Here is a 26,305-nt window from a genome sequence, read left to right on the forward strand (position 1 = left end):
ACTTTCCATAAAAAAATCGAATACGAAATATGAAATACTGGTTGTACAAAAACATTGGAAATGCGAGATGACGAGCATTATTCATTCTTTCGAGGACTAGCTTTCGTACCAGAAAATTGAGCTGCATATGTTGCAAATCCGTCCTTTTATTAGAAGCTATAAATCTTCCCATAATGTGTTTATTAACAAATCACTTCAACTAACGACTGTATTTTAGTTTCAAGACATCACGTTTATTAGAAACAAGATTTTGCAACCTCTTTAAATATCTAAAAAAAACTACTTCTTTTTAGACTGATGTTGCTAAAAACCCACGTATTGATTCAGATGTACTACGTATACCTAATAGAAACATTTATTGAACTCTATGTACACACTGTCAGCAATAAAACTAGTTTGTCTTCTCTGCTATGGCTTCTAGAAAAAGTTGTATTACAAAAACATACGTTTGTCAGGACTCCACGCGTAGAGACGATACTTGTCACTTCCGTGCTCCCATGCCAAAAGTTCTGTGAAAATAACTTGAAGTAGAAGTCACCAAATTGGTCACCAAACTGGTCACCTCGGAGCTTTCAGTTACATGCAACTTTTGTTTGTAATGCAATTTAATTTTCCCAACATGCATTATCATTTCGTTTAAGATCATAATCGAATTACCAAAAACTTTATTTTTGTTTATTCAAAAACAAATACTTCATGATTTTTTTAAAGATATGTTATATTGTAAATACAATTTGTATAAATATGTCCAGACAGTTTTTAAATTTCATGTTAAGCTTGTGTTTCAAAAATTAATATAATAATAACAACAAAAAAACTAGTAATGGCCTTGCTGTGAGTAAGAAATAATTATTTTTAATTTCCTCTTGCAAAACAAACATTCCTTTATAGTTAACGTAATTGCTTTATCTGAACATTTAGTTCCACGCCAAAATAAAACTCAAAAGTTGGCGCCAATGGCACGATGGTAAGTGTTGGAATAGGGTGAAACATTTAGAAGGCCCGAGAAGTTTGGGGTGGGAGGGGGGTTGGGTGGGGCAGTTTGAGAAAAAGAGAGTTGCATATGTGTTATTTAAGGGTTTTTTGTGCAATAGCAGTATGCATTTTAGATTTTTGTCATATTTTTTTTAATTGGTATTTATTGAAAATTATAAGGTAAGCGAGTACAGTAACACAATGGCTAACATAACGTCAGTGCAACAGTGCAATTGTGCTAATTATTGTATGACGTTGATCAGCATTGACATAGAGATTAATTAAATTTTAATTAATTAATCTTCAGAGAAATTAAATAAAAATCTTAATTAACGGTTCAACATTAACATTAAATTTCCAAAACTAAATTTTAACAGTTTTTATTAAATAACAATAATAATTTTTAAAGGGTGAACAAAGACTTCAGAGCCCGTGAGATGTGGCATGTGATATTCTCGAGAAAACCTGCCGAACTGGAGCAGTCCAACATGTTAAAATTAACACTAAGAAATGCTATCTCAGCTTTTCAAGCAATGGAAATTCATTTTTTTTTTAACCTAGACGTTACCTCACCAACTTGATTCGACTCAAAACAATTCTAAGCCCCCAACTTTCTTTCGCCATCAACCCTCTTAATGACAGCAAATATATTCAAAATATCTTTATCTGAAAACTATAGAAGCAGGTTTTATAACTGATTAAATTTTGTAAATTTTAAACATTCGTGAATGTAACACTTATTTTTAAGTAGGCCTACGTGGGTTTTTGTATCCATATGGATGCAATAAAGCCATTTCGTTATTTACGCTAACTGATGTTTTTAACCTACATATCGTTAATTAACAGTCATTTTAACACCTTAGTTGTATCAAATTACTTATGAACTTTACCTACATTTCTGACATAACATCCTGATATTTAAGACACTTTTGTTTTAAGATGAATATTCTCTAAACTGGTGGCGTTATTGCATGCCATATACTGCAGGGACCACGAAAGTAGCGAGCTGGATCCAAGGCTGGATCCTATAGTCCTAGCTGGCATTGCTCGGCACGGATCGGCATAACGAAGCGGCGGCGGGGAAGCACGCCTAACTCGGCACGGCCCGGCTATATATAGGGCGTTCTAAAAATATACGGCTTGTTAATGAAAGTGCAGCATCTAATCGCGTGTCCGTGAAAAAGTTTTAAAAGCATTGACACATGTTGTAAAATAAATCACAGTGTAAAATGATATTAAAATTATAAAGAAAATTAGACTAAAGTGTGGAAAGACACTACAGTAAAGGCATTGTTGGTTTGACACACAGCTCACGTGTGCACAGCACACGATCTTGGCACCTCTCAGTCATACGAAAAGAGGCGATACGGAAATATTAAAAACATAAAAGTAGCACTAGATCACCAAGTCAAAGAATAAACACCAGCTCTTACAAAGGCTGAGACAAACACGATGTAGCACTGTCACTATCACTATTTTAATCACTGATGTCCCTAACACTATACATGATTGCAATAACCTACCCAGTCGTCCGTTGTTACCGAGTTAACAGCATCCAGTATGTGCATGTGAAGTGTTGGCGCGGAGAACTCTCCCACAGTCCCACGGTACCTATTACATTCCCGAAAGCACCTCTTTATCATTGCCCACACCAGCTCAATAGCGATTAACCCACACATGTATGGTGGGAGTCGAATAACACGATATACTACATTTTGTTTTAGGTTGATCAAACCGAAAAATTTTCTCCTTTGGTTTGTGTTTTTCTACTAGTTCCATAAACATACATTTTAGGCATTTTTTCGTTACACACTTCACCATAGCGTATTAGCCATGTAATAATGGTTCTTTTAACTATATTTCTAAGGAGGTTTATCGTCTGGTTTGGAGTGGTATGACGCATTATCCATCACAACAACAGAATATGGCGGCAAGTTTGGTATAACACGTTCAGACAGCCATTTTTCAAAATTAGTAGCATTTATTTCCCCGTGATAATCTCCGACCTAGTCTCTTAGTTGAATTTCCTTTCGTTATTCCGGTTACGTGATTTTTGCGTTGCCAGCATTTATCGAATATGAGATTAATGTCCACCCACGACTCATCAAGGTAAAACAATTCGTTACCTTCAGACCTACACTGTCTAATTTGTTCGAGGTACTTGGAGCGCCATGCCACTATATCAGCTCTTTCGATCAATAAACGCCGCCTGTCTTCACATCGTTTCCAGACTCAATAATTTATTGAGCGATGAAAGGGTTCGATGCCAACTCATTTATTTCTACTTTTATTTCGTGACCTGCACATAAAAAAATACGTTGTAGCAAACAGAATCAACAATAATAAATAATTATACGCATTTCTGCTCCATTTTGTGCAACTAACATAACCAACATTTAAAACAATTTTTTTTTTTAAATCACTGATGCATACTATTTATGTATGAAAAATGGCTTACCTCATTTTCCCTAGTGTTGTATGCGGTTCATTAAGCATTGTAATTTGTTCATTCCATATGCGCATGACTGATGCTTTGCTTACATCTATATAAATTGCAACACGTTCCGTTGCTTTGTGAAAAGGAATCAAAAGGTATTTTTCACGTAGTTCTTGAACACAGATTAAAATACTTTACTAATTATTTCCTCTCTTTGCTGTGAATCACTTTTCCTTTGGCTGCATGACTTGTCAAAAACTACCTGCCAATATTATAACGCAGGAACTCCCCACTGCAATACGCTCCCTTCTCCTTCCGCCCCTACTAGCCCTGTCGTCCTTCAACCTCTCTTTCCCCTACACCCCCGCGCAGACAGCTCGCAAGATTCCTGGTCCCTTCAGTACTTAAGTGTGTTAGGCCCAAAATTATTATAGCATTATTTTGTCTTTATGTTGGCCTCATGCATACATTTTTCTGTGCAAAACCGATTTTCGCTATAACTTATAGTTTTCTCATTGCTGGCACTCAAAGTAAAACATATGACATTTCTTGTAGACATTATTTCAGTGGCCGGTGGATGTAATTTATTATTGTTTGGTATATTTAGAGTTCATGATGCATACTATTGAGTGATGAATTTAAACAAATTTGAAAAATAATAATTTATTCGTGTACTTGAGCCAGAAGATGCGAAAATGTATGTTTTTTCTAGAACGAAAAAATTTGTTTAAAATATATAAAAATACAATCACGAAATACATATCTAAATATACTTTCGTCTAAAATAACAAAAAAAAAAATGTGACTTTCAGTGTATCAATGTTGTGAGCCTCTACTGAGGAAATGTATCCCCTAGAATTCCAAAAGATATTGAATGCAACCCTCCACTCTAGTGGTGCCGCGTTGTCTGGCTCATATTTTCCTCTTCCCGGAAAGAGCACGCGGACTTGGCCCGGCGTTGCCGAGTACCTGACCCGTCTGTGACAATCCTCTCTACCTGCTTCTAGACCAGCGGGCTTTCTTCCTTTCCCCACGGCAGTTTAAACAAGTTGTCAGGTGTCGTGGTCAGTGGTTTAATGCTTGCGGTTTAATATGTTGAATGTATTAGAGTAATTAAATGAATTTAACTTCTATACAATAGTTATTTTTGCTGTTGCTATGGCACCGTAAATACTAAATACGGCAGACGTTATCTCAAAAGTAAAAATATTAGACTTTCCAAAGCAATGAAGAAATACAGAGCTGAAATTGCCACGTCGCAGACCACAGTCTCGCTACACGGCACTGAGGCTCTACCAAAATGTCAGGATTATAATCAACAACACTGCTAGTATAATGCCAGATAATTAACTAACATGTTTTTGATTCGTAAAAGTGCAAAAAAAACACATTAATAAATCCTTTGCCTTTCATATACTTATAGACGTGACGTTAATCTGAATCACAATCGAACATGAATATATTTGACGTAAATTATATTCACGGAAATCTGATAATGTTGCTGGCTTATCCTTTATTAAGGATTTGTAAAATAGGACAAAATTTAACTACTCACTGTAAATGTGTGACCAGTTGAGAACATTGTTTGAAGTTAAAAAATAAATAAAAAGTAAATAAAATAAACTTGTAGCCCATCGTAATTACGCCCCACGTTATTCCAACAATACAACATTGTTTGCGGCTATACAGTCAGGCTATAAATTATTTTAGGCTATTAACGTTTCTTCAACTTGATTATAGTTGCCGAAAAAAGCTGGCGCTTTGCCATGGTAATGCACTCCACTTGCATTCGGATGGACCTAAGGTTTATTTCTTGGTATTAATTTGTCCTCTTAAAGGCCCGTCTATAATAGTCCTAATCTGTGGGCGGTCCCTTGTCCTTATCCTAATGTGAATGACGTCACTTTGTCACACGGAAAACTTCTTAGTCTAGAATTGCGAAGTCAGATGCATGGTCCGATGTCCGAATCTACTGATTTCTAAAGTAGTCACCAGAGCGCAGAATATATATTGTGCGCCAAAATAATTGTTTTTTGATTGTTTTTTGTTATTGTTTTCATGCATAGAGAATTAGTAAGCAACTAAGTTTTATATATATTTAACTTACAAAAGTTTTGGGAGTTAAATATTATTTATTGAATTAAAACAAAGCACGTTTTACAAACGGGAACTGGTAATTAAAATATCGAAAGTGTTTTGTTCTTCTATGCTACCAAAGGACGTGAAAAGGTCACAGATTTGGACAAAACGTTCAAGTTGATCAATGTGATCGGACAAGGGAGATTCTGACTATCGCCCACACGACACATGACGTCAGAGGGCCACGTGGACCAATCAGCGAATAGTTTCCGTCGGATACGGTTTCGGACATTGCAATAGTAGACGGGACATAAAAAAACGAAAATATTTCACATGTACCAGAGTCATCTGTGATTTTTGTGTAATAAATAAAAAACCGGGAAGGAATTTGATGTATTAGCGTGGTATGACATAGGCCATTGTTGTTCCAAGCGCACTGCGCGATGACGCACTCGGGTGGCCGGATAGAGCCAGCAGATGGAGCTAACTTCAGCACAGTGTATTCCGTCTTGTTTTTTTTATATATAGGCCCTGTAAATTATTCAAAAGTAAATCACATAATTTTTTTTACAAACCATCCATGCGACTGATATTAACACGCATGACCTATAATCATTAAAAAAAATAATATCAATAAAATGATATCCGGTTTGCATGTGTGTAAATGATATTTTATCACAAAATAAATAATAATTTTTTTAAACATAAGCTTAGAGTTAATTCGTACTTTTAAAAATTTGTGTAAAAGAACTATAACCTTATATTCATTTTAAAATTGTTAGTTTGTAAAGTTACATGAAATATCTTTAAAATAAAAGTATTGAATTATACCCACCAGAAAACACTATAAGGTTTCGCAAAGCTTACTTTATTTCTTAATATAACCCTGACATTACTTATTTATATTACTTTTTCACGAATAATTTCTCAAAGAGCACGACTTAAATTTTTATGACATACAGAGAAAAATGCAAGAGATTTAATTTTACAATAATTCTAAACAAGGCGATTTGGTTAGAAGCATTTCTGGTGAACAAATTGTTCATAAGTTACGATCCGTCAATTCATTGATTTTCCTATTTTTTTCATGAAATAATCTATACTAATGTTATAAAGAGGAATGATTTGTTTGTTTGTATTGAATAGGCTCCGAAACTACTGGACCGATTTGAAAAATTATTTTTCCATTAGAATCCGCAATTATCCCTGATGAACATAGGCTACTTTTTACCACGTTATTTAATGACCACATTATTTAAGCAACATATTTTAATTTTTATATCCCTAATGATCAAAGGCTACTTTTTACCGCGTTATTTACTAACCACATTTTTAAGCAACATATTTTAATTTTTCTATCTTTGTAATTCAGTAACTAGCAACTGTCCGTCATCGTTGTGTCTCTCTTGACGCTCGTGTTCCCACCACCGCCTGCCCCTGCCCCCGCGCCCCGCCCACCAGGCTCGGCTGGCAGGCAGCAGCACTGCGGGGAGGGGAGTCCATGTCACAGCGCCGCTCCCTCGCGCGGTCGGCTCCCTACGCAACGGTTGTGTGCGATTTCCTATATTTATCCTTGAAAATATTTTGAATGTTTTATAATTTTTCAATCACTACTTCATATACAGGCTAATTCCTCTTCAACACTTCGTCTGTTGTTGTTGTTGTTGTTGTATATGTGCGCACGCAATTTATTTAAATATAAAAAGTTAGACAGAGATAGAGTGATATATAGTGAGATTTAGAGAGACAGAGATAAGTTGAGATAGAGCGAGGTAGGTATAGAGAATGAAATGGGTTAGATAAAGAGATATATTGATGTATAGAGCTATGTAGAGATTTATATATAGAAGAGAGAGAGTTAGTGTGAGGTATATATGTAGATATAATGAGATAAATAGCGATTGAAAGATACATAGATATATAAAGATGTAGATAGAGATAAATATATGTTTAGAGATATGGATAGATGATTTGTATATGTGTAACTACTTCAAGCATATAACAAAACAAAACTTTTTGAGGCATTGCAATGCATACCGAGCATTAGCTAGATAATGGAATCTATTCAATATTAGTAATCTCTTATTTTTCAGCTTTTTTTCATAGTGCTGTATAGAGTCTAGATTACATACAGACCACCAATTTTATAAATATATATACAGGTAAATAATTATACACTGGCAGAACGTCTGTCGGGATCTGAAAGTGATATAAATTATTTTGCACACTTGACATTCAAATTAAGAAGACCATTACTAACTACATCTGATTTCGCCTGTGTTCAGCCCGGGCAACACCGGGCACTGCAGCTAGTTAGATATATAGGTACACTCATGTAATAAATAAAACTTTTTTTAGTAACTATTTTCCTATTTATAATATAAACTTTAATTTTACAAATAATAACTTTGTATTTCTTATAAAACAATGTATTGTAATTATACAAACAATTTTCAAACTAATTATTTTAGGATGTTGTTAAAAGCGTTTCTCTCGTTCTGCTGCCATGTTTTAAGGTATTTGCACAATTGCTAATCGACACGTGACTTGACCACCTACGTTTGTTAATCAAAGTGGTATTGAAAGTTTTGGAATTAATATTTTCGAGACACAATGCTAATTGAACTTAACACATAATTTCGGGAACAAAACGTAGACACAAGTTATCAATAGTTCTTCTTTACATTTATCAATAGCTAGTAGGCTTTCTGATCACAACGCTGATACTTTAACTCACCACAATTAAAGATTCGGTGTTGTGTTCAGCTCAATATTCCGTATTATGACATTCGGAATTTGGCAGAAAAAAATGGTTTTGTAATTTTTGGTGCGTATATGTTTCATATCTGCAACGAGAATGTTCAGCGTCATGGTATTTTGGTGTTGTGTTGCGGTCCCTCTGAAATCTAATATTGTATTAAAAATAATAATATATATTTACATTTTATTTAATGATGGCATCTAAAATGTAGTAAAATTGGATTAAATACAAATCATTCATCCTCCAAGTATATTACCCGTTGTAGGTAACAAAAATTCAAGAAATAAAGCACGTGACTGATTTATTCGGTTTTATAGTATTAGGTTCCTTACCTTGTGTATTAATAAAAAAAAAATATTTTTCTATAGGTCACCAGACACCTGTATTTTCCGCATTTTGTTCCATGAGTAAAGTGACATGAGTTAGTCTGGGATTAAATAATCTGGTCGGTATCGTATATATCACGTACGTCTTCCACCCCTATACAGTACATGTAAGATTTATATTTTCTCTTATGTATCGACTGTGAAAGGTAATAATAACGTAAAATATATTATTTCAATTAATTTTCAGTGATGCAGATGAATTTGTTCATATACCAGTTTCTCCCACTACCAGTGCTATTCACAATACAGATGAAGACGACGATGACAATTTTCATGATGGAAATGGGGTGGATTTGAGATAAACGAACTGAATAATCCACCTCTCACCGTTGAATATCATCCATATCCATTGCAACTCATCGTAGTGGTCCCCGGACGACGCATTGTGAATCCATCATTTTTGCTCCCGCAGGTGGAGTCCATATCGAAACACCTTACAGTATGTACAACAGGTCAAATGAAAGTACAGAATGAGATTCGTACAGGGCTTCTCTGTATGTGGGCGTATGAATGTGAAAATTGTGGCGCTGAAGAAAATGTTACAACAGATTAAAAATTTGTACTCAATTGTGAAATTAACACTGCGTTAGTAAGGGTAGCTGTAGCCACTGGAAAAGTTCACTCACAAGTAGAGGAGCTTATGGTAGTTCTGAATGTACCCATAATGACGTCAAAAGTGTTTATAAAAGAAGAAAAGAGAATTGAAAAGTTAAATTAAAATTATTTTTTATAGCAATTTGTTGTGAGGATATGTTAATATTTTGTTTATGTGTGTGTATATATAATCTGTGTTTCCGTGAATCCTATAATATATTCTCTCAGTTGCAACATGCCATTAAATGTTCTCATAAATCAACCACAGAACAGTAGGAATAAGAACAAACAAACGACTTAAAATCCGTAACATGAAGACTTGACTAATATATCAGTATGCCTAATATGTATTCGCTTATCAGATGTTCGAACATAAACATGAAGATTTGATGGAACGAAAAAAAAAACTCTTTTAAGGAAGTTTACTAACTAAACAACTAGAGACCTGGCAACTTTGTAGATTCCTTTAATGACATAGGTGTTTGGTGGCCGTGATCGCTACAGCGTCATGTCCACGTTGCGGGGTGCCGTGGTACGTGAGTTTGATCCCAGCCCATGGCATGGCTCAAGTATAATATGAACTATGAGTGGAGACTCATGCAGATCAGAACCAACAGTAATTAAGAGGTCCCATAGCTTTTACCCTTTCTGTGGAAAACTGTGCGATATCAACCTCTCCCTCTCGCTCCTCCTCATTTAAGGCAGCTACGCTTCTAAGAATTTTATAACTTTCGTATTTGGTCAGTTGATAATTTAAAACCACATACAGGATTATGAACTATTATTAAACTCAGGAAACGAATATAAAGTCTAATATTTAAGTGACTGAAACCGGGAATTTTAGCAGTGTCGTTAAAATAACATAGATTTTCCCTTTAAAACTTAGTCTTTTTTGATAACCTATGTATTTTAACTGTAATACTCTGCATTGGCATCGATTTACAGCACACTCAAACAACATGTAATGTTTCGTGTAAATATGAATAAAAAATCATCACTTCGACATATGAGGCGCTCAGAATACAAGAAAGTGGTGTTAGTCCAAAAAATCTGTATTTTTGTTGAATATGGGTGCTACGAAGCTGTTATTTTAGAGGACTTATGAAACAAGTTTATATTTGAATTACTGTGCCTCTAGATGACAATACTTTACACAAAATTTCAGCACAATTTATAATGTTCATAATACTTTTTGACCAATTTACATCAATATAGTTTTTATGGACTTACATCACTTGTATTCTGAGTGCCTCATATATGAATCCCAGAAAATATTAATCACGAAGCTATTAACAAAACATATATACAGTGTTGTGTGCTTAAGACATTTTAAGTGGTAGTATTTGCTGGTTCAATGACCGGTCGTCTATGCTCCACACGAATATGTAAGTATACTGAAGTTTCTGCCAGTTTCCATTTACTGCTTCAGCGTTTTCCATTTTCACACAATCATATAGTTTATCTCGGTTATTCCGTGCAAAATGTGTTATTGGCTAAGAGGTTTTCAGGGTCTGTCTAGATTACAGCGAAACAATAACAAAAGTAACTAAAATGTAGGCGTGTTTCAAGTGTAGCTTGTCCTGAAATTAACTCGCAAAAATATTTTTACTCCTTATTCATTACAAACTTATGCTTTCCATATGAATTATACACAATGTTGGTTATTTGTAAATGTTGTGAATCAGTTGTATATGTGTCGTGCGTTAAAAATTTTCAACCGAAATTACTTTGTATAATTTAAATTTAATTAAATGTATTTCTATACATAATATGTACTACTCAATACAAAGTGAATTGCAGCATGCCAAATTGATAAAAATCCTTGATTACCTGTGAACGTTTGATCAACTTACTACAGATAATTTGAAACATTTTTCATCATAGGGCTTACTATTATATGAAAAATTACAGTCAGTGATAGTTTTTATTTTGAGATATTATAAATGAAAATGACCGTGAATCAGTGTGTTTTCTTGATTATTCAATCGAATATAGTATCTTTTGAATTGTTCCTGTGTTCATAAAATGTTATCTAAAAGGATGTATGTAAATAAATGTGTGTACATGTAATAGTATAAGTTCAGGTGCACTTGATTACATTTAACAATTTGGTATCATCAAGAATTCTATAATAATCATGTGTTTTAATAATTTTATACATTCCATAAAAAGGGAGTTTTACTATTCAATTAAAAGTAATTTTTGCCTCATTATACTATGTAAATAAATGTGTTTGTTTCCATGATTTCTTGCATTGTAACCATTATTTTTGTTGTTGTATAATTTGACTGGCACACAGCCATAAATCTCGAATGGGATATGACTCTTAAACACTGCATTGTCTACTAATTAACTGTTTTATTACTTTAGCATGCCTTACGAGTTCAGAAGCGAAAGATAACCTGAGCTATATTTTAACATCAATAAAAATGGTGCCATAGAACTATTTGATTTTGATATCGTTTATTACTTGTTATGGGATGCAGCGAATAATTAAATCATTTCTGAAAATATATAATTTTTTTAATTAAGTGGCCAAACAATTTGTCAAGTCGCTAATTGATTTATCCATGTATCTTTAGAATCTGAATAATTAATACAATTTGAAAGTGTTTCCATCATTTCAGATTAACATTACTTTATGCCTTGTTGACTATAGCTTGATATTGATTGTTAATGCATGGTAACCTCATTTATAAAATTATTTGCTCCTGGTCGTCTAAACGTTAAACATTTTTCAAAACTTATATATAATATAATTTCAAAAAAACAATTCAACATTATCTGATCCCTAATGTAAAAAAAAATATTTTCATGAAGATTTATTTCTAAACTTGTTTTTTCAATGCTGAAGACGTACTGAACAAATCAATTATATGTGTACAGTGTTTAATATTATTTTTCTTGTACATACAGTGATTCGGAAAAATTGCAGAAGATTAGTTATAGTACAAAACTTATTTCAAGAAGCTATTTAAAAAGTTGCATAAAACATATTTATAATATATACATGTATATATATATATATTCCGTGCCATGTTTCACCCTATAGCCAGTTACGAAAACATGGCATTTTTCATATCTGACCCTTCGTTTATTCATAATGAAACTGGCGGTTCTTTAGATAACCATTAAATAACCATACATAGTAGTCAACAATTATTTGGGGGACTATTTGCATACATTACATTTACATTAAATTTTTGACACTAACGCAAGTGGTGGTGAACCACATCTTATATATAAAATTCTCGTGTCACAGTTTTCGTTGCCATACTCCTCCGAAACGGCTTGACCGATTTTGATGAAATTTTTTGTGCTTATCCGGTATCTATGAGAATCGGCCAACATCTATTTTTCATCCCCCTAAATGTTAGGGGTAGTCCACCCCTAAATTTTTTTTATTTCCAGTTTTTGGTAGGAAATCACCATGGCAACGGCTGTTGCTTTGTTGATGCTTCATTCGTCTCTATGGCAACGGCTATTTCATTGTTAGTGCAGTCCTCATCACCGTTGAAATTTTGCAAGTGGTAGTGGGAGGGGGAGGTGTGGTGGTAGTGGGGGTGGAGGGGGAGGTGTGGTGGTAGTGGGAAGGGGAGGTGTGGCGGGAGTGGGAGGGGGAGGTGTTGTGGGAATTGGGTGGTGGAGGGGGAGGTGTGGTGGTAGTGGGGGGTGGAGGGGGAGGTGTGGTGGTAGTGGGAAGGGGTGGTGTGGCGGGAGTGGGAGGGGGAGGTGTTGTGGGAATTGGGGGTGGAGGGGGAGGTGTGGTGGTAGTGGGAAGGGGAGGTGTGGCGGGAGTGGGAGGGGGAGGTGTGCCGGTAGTGGGCAGGGGTAGGGGGAGGGTGGGAGAGGGACCGCCGACGCCGAGCAGATTTTTTCGCGAAATATGCCTGCCCCTAATGTTCCTTATGTTACGCAGGATGACATTTTCCGAAAATTAGATCTAATGGGTGGTTAAAACCAGGCAACAGTGGGTACTTTGTCTGCATGAGAACAGTATTTTGCATTGTTCATGCCTTCTGTGTCTCCATGGCAACGGGCATCGCGCGGCAGTGGCGTACCCACAAGGAGGGGCATGTATAATGAGCGGCGCAAGAGTGATCTGCCTGTAGACCGCCGTAGCGCAACACGGGTACATCAGTTGTACGTTGCGTGCACGAGTCGGGAAACCATCGGTGCTATTCATTTTCTCTCCGGTACATTATACAGCATTGTAATAACTTTTCACTGATTTTTTTTTAATTTACCATTACGGTAAATGGGAGATGTGGTTTAATTTTTTTCCATTAGTATAGCCGTGCGAAGCCGGGTCGGGCAGCTAGTTAAAATATAAATATAAGGATCGGATAAATCACATAAAGATAAAGTTTTTGTAGATTACTTCTGGCGTATGTGAAAGCGCATTGTAACATCTGGGGCTATCGATAAAATTACAGCGTAATTTAATAAGCCTCTGAGGCTAGCATGTTTTAGGAAATTTATTTTTTGAAATTTTACACGACAGATTTTTAACAAATGCAAGGTATTGTCTTTTTCAGGATATTATTTACCCTCTTTGCGCTCTAAGTAACCTATCCGCTATTAAACCTGACTTTTACCCTAAAATTATATAATTCAGTATTCACTTATTCCTAGTAGTCAAATCTAAGAATAAGCGTTCCTCTTTTGAGGCACCTTAAAGAATAAGCATCACTTGTTCTTACAACAACTACGCATTACCAACTGCAAATGCAGTGAGGTGTCATAACTTTTGATTTTGCTATTGGTCTTGGGTGTTTTAAAAATGGATATGGCCCTCAGTATTGGTAACATAAATGTGCAGCTTAGACAAAACTTTAACAACTGTAAAAGTATTTGAAACTTTTCTCCCTTCAAAATAGGAAAATAGTAGTAGGCCTACACATGTAGAATATCCATAACTAAGTTTGGTTTCAATTACGCAATGTAACAGGAGTTATTCTGTAACGTCAACATATTTGCGTTGAGTCTCATTCTGTGTATTTTGGCGATGTTTCTTCTAAATAAATCTAAAATTGTGTGTTATGGCTTTGCTGAACATATTTTAAATCCCTGCTTACTATCTTCTTTATCTTGTTTTGCATAACTCTGCTCAACGGCGAAACTTACGTACTTGATGTACTGACTCGTGTCCAAGAATTATTGCGAAGAAATGTGGAAATATTTCAAACTTCAACCAAACATAAACCAATTACAGGAGCAAGCAATTTAAATATTATCATTTTTATAAGACGTTAATGCACTTACCTGTACTTCTCCGCTCTCATTGCGAACTTGACTGGATATTTACTAAAAAATTTACATTATCTAGTAGTATAGGATAGTATTTCCTGAAACAGGCGCCGGCGCGTGGTTTCGGTATCGGTGTCCGCCATCTTGGATTGTGACGTCACGGCGGCCATTTTTGACTCAAAATTCCTCAAAATTGATTCAAAATGACTCAAAATTTCCCGTTTTCGAGGGAAAAATTCCCGTTTCGAGGAAAAATTAGGATATCGAAAAACCACAAATGTCTTTTGCCTTAGAAAGAACACAAATTCCTAAAATAGGCTTAAGCATCCTTGTCTACAGCCTCCGATAAGCCTCTTTTAGGATTGTGACGTCACCGTTGCAGTTTCCGTTACGCAAGCAGCCATCTTGAAAATCTGCAATTTTTATGTTAGAAAATCGGGAAAAATTTTAAAAATCATTAAAAAAATTATTTGATCGAATTTAATAAAAATCTTAAAAAACACTGTTGCAGTTATCGCTACGGTTGCCATCTTGGATTATATAAAAGTGGCATAATTTGTTACACCCGCCATCTTGGTTGAGTAACATGTCATTCTTACACTTTACGTTACGACCACCATATTGGATCCTATTAATGTTGCAATTATCGATATGGTCGCCATCTTGAAATTTAGACGCCATCTTGGAAGTCCGTAATTTTTATGTTAGAAAATCGGTAAAAATTTCAAAATTCATAAAAAAATTAACTTAATAGAATTCTGATTGATTATATCGATTCCTGTCCTTGGTTCGAAACCGGTGAGGGCAAAAAATAAAAAAAAACATCAGATCCTTCCTCCACAGAAGCCACCTACCGACTGACCTACCACCAATATCAAGGTATAAATCGTTATTACCAATACCAAGGTATACATAATCAGCTGGTATGACGTCATGTACGCCATCTTGTCTTCGTCCGCTGGAGACCGTCATCTTGTTTTCGTCTGCTAGAGTGTGCTGGCGACATGTTGATATAATTTTCTGTTCATCATACCTTTAACCTCGTCCGTTGACATTGAACTTTGTCATTGACCCTGAACTTTGACCTTGTCCTTTGACCTTGACCTTGTACCTTGACCTTGAACTTTGACCATGACCTTGAACTTTGACCTTGACCTTGAACTACGGCCTTGACCTTGAACTACGACCTTGACTTTGAAATTTGACCTTGACCTTGACGCCCATCATTAATCCAACATTTTATGTTCAGTACATGCTACCAGGAGCTACCACATGCTAGTGGTCATTGCTACCATCTAGTTTTCGTCTGCTGGAGGTCACCATCTTGTGTGTACTCGTCTTACCATCATGCTAGTTTTATTCTAACCTGCTACAGTGCAGTAATCATTTATTATTACTGAGGTGCCCGCTTTCTTGAAATTTGACCGCCATCTTGAAATCATGTAATTATTTAGCTAGAAATTCGGGAAAAATTCCAAATTGTCTCCGCAAAAATCAATTATTAATTTATAAATTGATTCGTTGGATTCCTGTCCACGGTTCGATTCTTGGCCAGTGACAGTTGTAAGTAATTATTAAATAAATTTTAGATTTTGTTTTCCATTACCTTTCGCGGAGTTTATTAATCATTCATTCTACGAAAAACAACTCAAGTCAATTGAGCAACGAATTAATACAGTGCCGATTAGCCTATTATGAAAGTCTTTTTTTTCAATAATCTGAATAACATATAAGCCGTTCATGTACAAAGCCACACATATAGAACAATTGTATTCAGTCCATGAGACCGAGTCATGTCATTATCAGACGTATAGGCTAGTCATTTCAGGACCGCATGACCTTCGTCGTTAGCTAATTATATTCAATTAATCCATCGTGACATATTTATACATTCTAAAGGACCAAGTAACCTTGAAAAATATTTTAGTAACACCAAGAGGTTTTAAACTAGTAAATATTCAATCACTACAGTTTGTACTACGCGCAATCAACAAAAAGGAAGCACCGCCAACGAAATGGAAGCACCGCCATCGAAAAGGCGGCACATTTGAAAGCACCGACAATGAAAAGGCAGCACCATCAACGAAAAGGCAACATATTTGTTATTGTCTCCAATATTCATTGGCTCCATTAATTCGCTCGCTCCAATATTCATTAGCTCCAATATTCATAGGCTCCAATATCAATTGGCTCTAATTGCTCCAAATGCTCCATCAGGCTCCAAAAGGCTCCATCAGTCTTTTGACTCCAACAGTATTTTTACTGCTATAGTCATTGCCTCCAATAATCATTGGCTACAATATTCATTGGCTCCAATATTCATTGGCTCCAATATTCATTACTCCAACTGCCTTTTGTCACAACAGCTCCAATGATATTTGGCTAGAATGCTACGAGTCTAAGAGACTATGTGGCTACAAGGCTACGAGTCTAAAAGGATCTAGCTGGTTCCGAGTTATACATGGCTGCAAGACTGCATGACTAAAAGACCGCCTGGCTACGAAACTTGTCTATGAAGCTACAAGGATACAAGTCTACTCGGCTCAAAAATCTCCAACAGCTCCATCACGCAATGTACGCAATGTACGCGCAATACATGCAATTTACGCGCAATAAATGTAATGATTACACAGTACACACAGGAAACGAAATGAAGAAATAGTACAGGTAAAAACGGCATGTACACACAGTACACCCAGGAAACGGAACGTACACACAGTACACACAGGAAACGGAACGTACACACAGTACACACAGGAAACGGAACGTACACACAGTACACACAGGAAACGGAACGTACGCACAGGAAACGGAACGTACACACAGTACACACAGGAAATGGAACGTACACACAGAAAACGGAACGTACACACAGTACGCACAGGAAACGGAACGTACACACAGGAAACGGAACATACACACAGAAAAATGAACGTACACACAGTACGCACAGGAAACGGAACCAACACACAGGAAACGGAATGATCACACTTACAGTAGCTGAAAACACAGGCCTAGTTGGAAATCAGAATACAAGAAATAAAAACATTAAATTTTTACTTTCAATATTTAATTTATTTCTTAACATTACACAAATACAAGTAAAAGAAGCCATTATTGTATGTAGCCAGCTTTCCTCAGTTCTTTGAGTATGAAGGATATTTCTTTGATGCACGAATAGTTTCCTGCACAAAGCGAGCCATGTAGAAGTCTTAGCCGGTCAACCAATATGTTTGGATCTCTCCATGATGTGTAATCAATCTCTTCTACCACCATCTTACGTGTTTGTTTATTATACATACTTTTAATATCACAATCGTCCCAATGATCATAATAAGCATTATCAGATTTATTTATTATAACACGACGTTTCCATCATTTCGGTCTCAGGACACCAACACATTCTTCGATCTTGTCAGCTTTAGATGCTTCATCACAGTCTATACCTTTGACAACAGCCTCAGAGTCACTGTAAAAATCACTGTAGAAGACATCCTCTTCACCCAGATTACCGTATGAATTCGATATCGATGATGTCGAAGTGTCTTCATCGTCTTCTTGCTTCCTTTATAGGAGTCCATAATTTTTACAAAGGATGGTGGATCTACTGAATATAGGCTTGAATGTATTCTCAAATTTCACGGTGTTGATACTTCCATTAGTTTCAGTCTTCCCGAAGCCATCAGCATCCTTCAATTTATTTTCTTCGTCACGATCGGGTGAGCTAATACCATCACGCTCAGGACAAGGAAAATTATTGTCGTAATGCAGATCATTCTTCTTTTGTCTAGCGGATCCATCGATGTCCTCTATGCCGTAAGTAGGCTTGGCTTTACATGTTCTATCATGTCTGTTTAAGCTGTCAATTCGTGTTAACAACCTGCTACACCGATTACAGCTTAACATTTTACGTAGTGGGTTTTTAGCACAATCATTCCTCTCATGACGTCCAGCATTCCTTCTCATGACAAAATCCTTGCCACAGTATCTACAGCAGATTCCTTCTGATTCAGCTGCAGTTAACAAACCATGTTCCATGATAACTTCTGTGACTAATGTTAGATACAAACTGACATTTTTCCAATTGGAACAATTTTTTAAATTGAATTTTTTAAATATTTCATCAGCGAGAGTTAATTTATCTCATGCAAAGGTACTTGCTGCAAGTAGTTCCGCTTTTCAACATCAGATGACGTCACATGTTGCTTGCAGGTAAATAATATTTATTTCTTTCATGCGGGATGCGGGATGCTCACTATCGAACGCATAAGAAGTATGGTTTCGATAGTCTCCAAGTAGAAAAAAGTTCGTCCTTCCTGCTAGTGCTTCTCAGATTTCTCACGGTCCACCATCTTGGATTGTGACGTCACGGCGGCCATCTTGGATGGTTGTGACCTTGAACTTTGACCGAAACCGCAGGAATGATCGCAAGCACACGGATTAACCATCAAAATATTGATAAGAATAATCAGGAGCACACTGAGAAAACCATCATAATATTGGCAAGAATAATCAGAAGCACACGGAAAAAACCATCATAATATTGGGTAGAATAATCAGGAGCACGCGGAGAAAAACACCATAATATTGACAAGAATAATCATAATTTTTTTATTTAAAATTTTTTTTTCCTGTAATTATATTACATCAAAGAAAACGTTAGAAAACATAAAATGTCGGATTCATGATGGACGTCATAGTCAAGGTCAAATATCAAGGTCAAGGTCAAACTTCAAGGTCAAGGTCGTAGTTCAAGGTCAAGGTCCAAGTTCAAGGTCAAGGTCAAAGTTCAAGGTCATGGTCAAAATTAAAGGTCAAGGTCAAAGTTCAAGGTCAAGGTCAAAGTTCAGGGTCAATGACAAAGTTCAATGTCAACGGACGAGGTTAAATGTATGGTGAACAGAAAATTATATCAACATGTCGCCAGCACACTCTAGCAGACGAAAACAAGATGACGGTCTCCAGCGGACGAAGACAAGATGGCGTATATGACGTCATACCAGCTGATGATGTATACCTTGGTATTGGTAATAACGATATATACCTTGATATTGGTGGTAGGTCAGTCTGTAGGTGGCTTCTGTGGAGGAAGGATCTGATGTTTTTTTATTTTTTGCCCTCACCGGTTTCGAACCAAGGACAGGAATCGATATTATAGATCAGAATTCTATTAAGTTAATTTTTTTAAGAATTTTGTAATTTTTACCGATTTTCTAACATAAAAATTATGGACTTCCAAGATGGCGTCTAAATTTCAAGATGGCGACCATAACGATAATTGCAACATTAATAGGATCCAATATGGTGGTCGTAACGTAAAGTGTAAGAATGACATGTTACTCAACCAAGATGGCGGGTGTAACGAAATATGCAACATTTATATAATCCAAGATGGCAACCGTAACGATAACTGCAACAGTGTTTTTTAAGATTTTTATTTAATTCTATCAAATAATTTTTTTAATGATTTTTAAAATTTTTCCCGATTTTCTAACATAAAAATTGCGGATTTTCAAGATGGCGGCGGGCGTAACGGAAACTGCAAAGGTGACGTCATAATTCTAAAAGAGGCTTATCGGAGGCTGTAGACAAGGATGCTTAAGCCTATTTTAGGAATTTGTGTTCTTTCTAAGGCAAAAGACATTTGTGGTTTTTCGAAATCCTAATTTTTCCTCGAAACGGGAATTTTTCGCTCGAAAACGGGAAATTTTTCCTCAAAAACGGGAAATTTTGAGTCATTTTGAGTCAATTTTGAGGAATTTTGAGTCATAAATGGCCGCCGTGACGTCACAATCCAAGATGGCGAACACCGATACCGAAACAACGCGCCGGCGCCTGTTTCAGGAAGTACTATCCTATACTACTTTATCTGCATTTATGATCCGGTTTATTTAAATGGGTGGATAATGTAAATCGATGGTTTACCATTACTAAAACATTGCTTACCTGTAACTATTGTTCTTATAATTTTTTTCAAACAATAATTTTAGTATATGTACATGATTTATAGGTAGGCCTGTATATGAATCAAATCAAATAACAATTTTCAGCTGTAGAATTATGTACAGAAAACTCTAAAATAAATTTTATTTAAAAAAATACTGCTATATGCCTTTATTCTAACTTAAACCCTTTTTAGGAGCCATGTCACCAGAGAAACATTTGAAAAACGTATTTCATTGACAAAAATTGCGTGGTTAAAGTATTTTGATAGATAACTTTAATTCATTATCTTTAAAAATTCTTTTGAATCTTTGGCCAGTAAAATATCTCACCGAAGGCCTTTTATTAAATAAACGAATCTTGGCGATTTGCTCTTAATTTGCATTCTTTAAATGTTGCTGCTTTTCCAATTGATTACATTTAATTTTACTTAAGAGTAAACCCATTGTTTTATTGTTTAGGTACATGTTTATTACTCTTCTACGAGCTGTTGCGCTTCACACTGTATGCCACTGGCTTGTCCAGCAGCAAAAGAGGAAATTCAGGCAGATGAAGTCTTCAAATGGAAAGGCAGGGATGAGTGACCGCGCTTCCACGAATGTTTCTACCTGCTAGGTTTACGTTTGGCAATATGGCATCCCGCCCCCTTCCTGTTTCGGGACTCCGGAGATTATTATACACGGGAATGTCCTAGCCTCGTAGAAAGAGAGGTCCCACGCAGAACAGAGACGGAGATAAGATTCGAACCTTGCTACCTGAACAATACCACTAGCGCAGACACGCGGAATTCTCCAACAGTGGAGCGGCTCGGGCGCAGTTAACCTATATTCATGACATACATGATACATTTGTACGTACACTTTTCAACGTTTTTATGTTTTCTCTGAAAATATAATTTATTGTTCCTACTGATACACCAAAAAGTGAAAGTGAAAATCTAATTTGTGAAAAACTTAATTCATAAAATACAGTGTTTTTGAAAACAGAAGAGTCACAGTCTTTTCCATAAGCGCCTATGTCCACATACACAAATATATAATTTGAATCAACCACCACCATCAAAACTATAGAAAATAAGAGTTTGTAGTTCATGTTCATTGACCCACTCCCAGGGAATTTAAATATTCTCACATGTTGGCCGTCTACCGCAGAAAGACAGTGCGGAAAATGCGCAGATTTGTTGAAGCCATTGCTTATAGCCCGCAAACGCTCATCTGTAGGTTTCGGCAACTGCTCTTCCTTGAGGCAGTCCCACATCGCACAACATACTTTTCTCACTATTTTCACTATTGTACTTGTTTCGAGTCTGTAACTGTAGAGCAGATCTGTAAAAGTTATTCCACTTGCGAGGTATCTAAAATATAAAGAATACATTTTTTACAATTTTAAAATATTTTATTTATTTATTTGTGCAAGTATACGCGAATTTTTTAACACATGCATACAACTTGCAACAACACAGTTTTAATAATTATAAACTTTGAAATAAATGTATCGGGTGTTATAGCCAATAAAGTAAGTGTTTTGTTTTCATTAATTACAGATAAACGAGCAATTATTCTTTTGCGTATTCCATTTCAGGACAACTTGTGTAAGGAAAGTGGTACAACATCAGAGATAACTTTGTAAAATCAGAAAAAAAAAAATCAGGTCAGGGTGCAACAAAGAAATACTTATATGCCACCTATCTTTACTTTCTATTGAAAGTAATCGAGAAAGACGACACCAAATCCAGTATTCCTGATCCAGAGACACAAGTTGAGGAGTCGCAAGTAAGCCACCAAGAGTCCAACGTAGAAGAAACAGGGTTCGATGATGATACTGAAGTCGTGCACACAAGACATACAAATGAAGGCCGGGGCAAGAAACGCAAAACTATACAAGTTATGAGGATCTCTCCTCCTAATTTATAACCCAGCCTTCATATCCTATAAGGATTTCCAGGCTGGGGCCCCCATGCGGATACGCCGCATACGCAACCAGGAAGAGCGTTAGAGCTTTTAGCTATACACAGAGGCTGAGGCTACCCATCCCAGCTTAACTATACATGTTTTTGGAGGCCCGAAGGCCAACACACCCTCCTTCCGCCCCTCCCAAATGTGCGCCCTTTAAGGGTAGATTGGGAGTCTACTTGCAGATCTGTATAGTCCAGAGCTCCGCCTTCTGAAGCTACCAGATCAAGAAAACATATCCCCTCCACCACTACAGCACCCGCTGGGCTAGAAGAGTGGCGTCACAGGAACCTGGAGGCTGAAATCCCCAGGTGGAGTCACATCCGGGTAAGGGTTCAAGTCAGGTGCTTCGACAGTCCAGCAAAACCAATCACCAAGATATATATATATATATATACATTCCACTATATGTCCATTATATATCCATTAAATATTGATTATATGTCCATTATATGTCCTTTATATTGATTATATATCCATTATATGCCCATTATATACATATTGCCGGACATGCTTCAGCACACTGCTACCCATCAGTCAATCCAGGTATTTCCATAATTGGGGACTGTCCACTGGGGCCAGGTCTCCCATTAGGGCCCTGACTTACCAGTAGTCAGTCAATTGCTCCTGGTGCGTGCCTTAATCCAGGAGTACATATGCCAAGTATCTCAGTAGTGGTTGAACACTACTCCGCTAGCAGCTGCAAGGGAAGAACTGCTCACGGAGCCAGTGGCCCGATCTCATCAGCCACTTGCAGTCTCGCTATGACTCTCCGAGCAAATTCACGGAAGAGAATCCAACTCTCCCTCCGCACCGCCACATTTGCAAGGTCGTAGTCACACCCAATCAGGCCCAGGTGGAACTTCAGCTGTTCGCGAAGATCCTTGAATTTTTCACAATTATGCAGTACATGATTGACATCATCCACCATGTGGCAGTGCCCACACAGAGGATTCTCTGCTTGACCAAATTGGTGTAGTTTGGCCTTGAAGTTACCGAGCCCAGAAAGAAGTTGAACCGTGGTTCGCGTCAGTTCTATATGCTTGCACTGAAGTCGATCTTGTACCCTTGGGAAGATCTCATAGGTATGTCAACCTTTTTCACTAGCTTCCCAGTTTCGCTGCCACTGCCCCATGATCACTTTTCTGAGCCTTATGTGGTCCTCTGGCCTGAGGGTGCCCGCAGCTTTCAGGGCAGCAAGCTGCCCTTTTTCAGCCGCGAGCAGATCCAGGGGGATCGCCCCAGCGAGGACCTGCAGAGCGTCGTTGGATACAGTACGGTAGGCCCCGGTAACCGCAAGAAGGGCAGCACGCTGCGCCGACTGCAGTTTCCTCCTCATGTGTACCAATCCTGAACGATGCCACCATGCAACTGCACCATAGTTCATGATTGGGATGAACACCCCCCTGTACAGACATACCAGCGTAGGCGACGATAGGCCCCGGTTGGTCGGGGACAATCCTCGGAGGCGATGGAACATCACCACAGCCTTTTGGGAAACGTACTCCAGATGCTTCGCAAATGTGAGCCGGTCATCCAGTAATACTCCCAGATACTTATGTGTGGTGGTATATTTCAGGCGCTCACCCCCCAGGCTCACATGTGGTTAGTGAGCCCAGGCTCCGCTAAACTTGCCCTTTAGCATCATGCATCTGGACTTTCCCGACGAGAAGCTTAACTATACATGTTTTCGGAGGCCCGAAGGCCAACGCACCCTCCTTCCGCCCCTCCCAAATGTGCGCCCTTTAAGGGTAGATTGGGAGTCTGCTTTCAGATCTGTATAGTCCAGGGCCCCTTCCTACTGAAACTACCAGATCCAGAAAACATGTCCCCTCCACCACTATGGTACCCATAGTGGCTTCTTAGGAACCTGTAGACTGAAATCCCCACATGGGGCTATATGCAGGTAAGGGTTCAAGTCAGGCGCATTCACAGTCCAGCAAAACCAACACCATAATATATATATATAAGTCCATTACATATCCATTATATGCCATTATATATTGATTATATGTCCATTACATGTAATTTATATATTGATTATATTCCTAATATTGATTATATATCCATTATTTACCCATATACAGATTACCAGACATGCTTCAGCACCTGCTACCCATCAGTCATCCAGGTATTGCCATAATTTGAGGACCATCTACTGGGGCCAGGTCCCCCATTAGGGCCCTGACTAACCAGCAGGTAGTCAATGATCCTGTGCGTGCCGTATCCAGGAGAACATAATCCAAGTATCTCAGTAGAAGTTGAATACTACTCCGCTGACAGTTGCAAGGGAGGATGCTCACGGAGCCAGTGGCTCAGTTCCATCTGCCACTTGTAGTCTCACTATGACTCTCCGAGCAAATTCACGGAAGCGAACCCAACTCTCTTTCCGCGCCACCACATTTGCAAGGTCGTAGTCACACCCAATCAGACCCAGGTGGAACTTCAGCTGTTCACAAAGATCCTCTACTTTTTCACAATCATGCAGCACATGTCTGACATCATCCACCATGTGGCAGTGCCCACACAGCGGATTCTCTGCTAGACCAAATTGGTGTAGTTTGGCCTTGAAATTACCATGCCCAGTTAGAAGTTGAACCGTGGCTCGCGTCAGTTCTATATGCTTGCACTGAAGTCGAACTTGTACATTCGGGAAGATCTCATAGGTATGCCTACCTTTTTCACTAACTTCCCACTTGCGCTGCCACTGCCCCATGGTCACTTCCCTGAGCCTTATGTGGTCCTCTGGCCCGAGGGTGCCCGCAGGTTTCAGGGCAGCAAGCTGCCCTTTTTCAGCCACGAGCAGATCCAGTGGGATCACCCCAGCGAGAACCTGCAGAGCGTCATTGGATACGGTACGGTAGGCCCCGGTAACCGCAAGAAGGGCAGTAGTCTGCGCCGACTGCAGTTTCCTCCTCATGTGTACCAATCCTGAACGATGCCACCATGCAACTGCACCATAAGTCATGATTGGGATGAACACCCCCCTGTACAGACATGCCAGCGTAGGCGACGATAGGCCCCGGTTGGTCGGGGACAATCCTCGGAGGCGATGAAACATCACCACAGCCTTTTGGGAAACGTACTCTAAATGCTTAGCAAATAAGAGCCGATCGTCCAGTAAGACTCCCAGATACTTATGAGTGGTGGTAAATTTCAGGCGCTCACCCCCAGGCTCACTTGTGGGTAGTGAGCCCAGGCTCCGCTAAACTTGCCCTTTAGCATCATGCATCTGGACTTTCCCGATGAGAACCGAAGTTTCACCGAGTCAGCCCAGGATGAAATCTGAACCAAGATCTCATTACATCGCTACTCAAGAAAAGCCCTGGAACAACCTGAGACGAGAATAAGTCCATCATCGGCATACCCAAAGATCTCGCAACCCTCAGGCAGCCGGATCCGGAGGAATCCATCGAACAGTATGTTCCATAACAAGGGTCCAAGCACGGAGCCCTGGGGGCAGCCCTTTGACAAAGTCTTTTCTACTTCCGCATTCCGCAATTCCACCACAGCTATGCGGTTGCGAAAGTAGTCACACAACAAGGAGTAGAGGTTCTGAGGACACTCCAGCTCTCTCAGCCGGCTGAGGATCCCCGGCCACCACGCTGTGTCAAAGGCACTGGCGATGTCCAGGAATATCCCCATCAGGTATTTTTCCGTACATCGCCCCACACTGCTGAGGAGGTCATGCAGGGCGGTTTCCGTTCCAACACCCGATCGAAAGCCGTACTGACGGATGTGCAATCCCCCCACTTGCTCAAGGTGGTGGGTAAGCCGCCTGTTAACTAACTTTTCGAGGACTTTCCCCAGGACTGGCAGTAGTGTGAGAGGCCGGTATGATTTCGCATTAGCCGGGTCCTTCCCATGACCTTTGTATAGGGCTCGAAGGATGCCCTTTTTCCAGGTCTTCGGAAATTTTCCCTCAGCA

The 26,305-nt window shown here is 38.1% G+C and overlaps 1 protein-coding gene across 1 annotated transcript in view; it reads right to left on the bottom strand.

Annotated features, from left to right (window-relative positions):
- The window catches only part of LOC134532207 (spidroin-2-like), a 154,618-nt gene extending 140,101 nt beyond the window's left edge, over positions 1-14,517 (bottom strand). The window contains exons 1-2 of the mRNA XM_063368627.1: positions 14,498-14,517; positions 6,917-6,974 (exon numbers count right to left, since the gene is read on the bottom strand). Of these exons, the coding sequence (XP_063224697.1) occupies positions 6,917-6,974; positions 14,498-14,517 (78 nt within the window). The remainder of the gene's footprint in view (positions 1-6,916; positions 6,975-14,497) is intronic.
- Between the last annotated feature and the right edge of the window lie 11,788 nt (positions 14,518-26,305).

The sequence above is a fragment of the Bacillus rossius genome, chromosome 5 (genome assembly GCF_032445375.1).
Source record: "Bacillus rossius redtenbacheri isolate Brsri chromosome 5, Brsri_v3, whole genome shotgun sequence".
In the NCBI taxonomy this organism is placed as follows: domain Eukaryota; kingdom Metazoa; phylum Arthropoda; class Insecta; order Phasmatodea; family Bacillidae; genus Bacillus; species Bacillus rossius.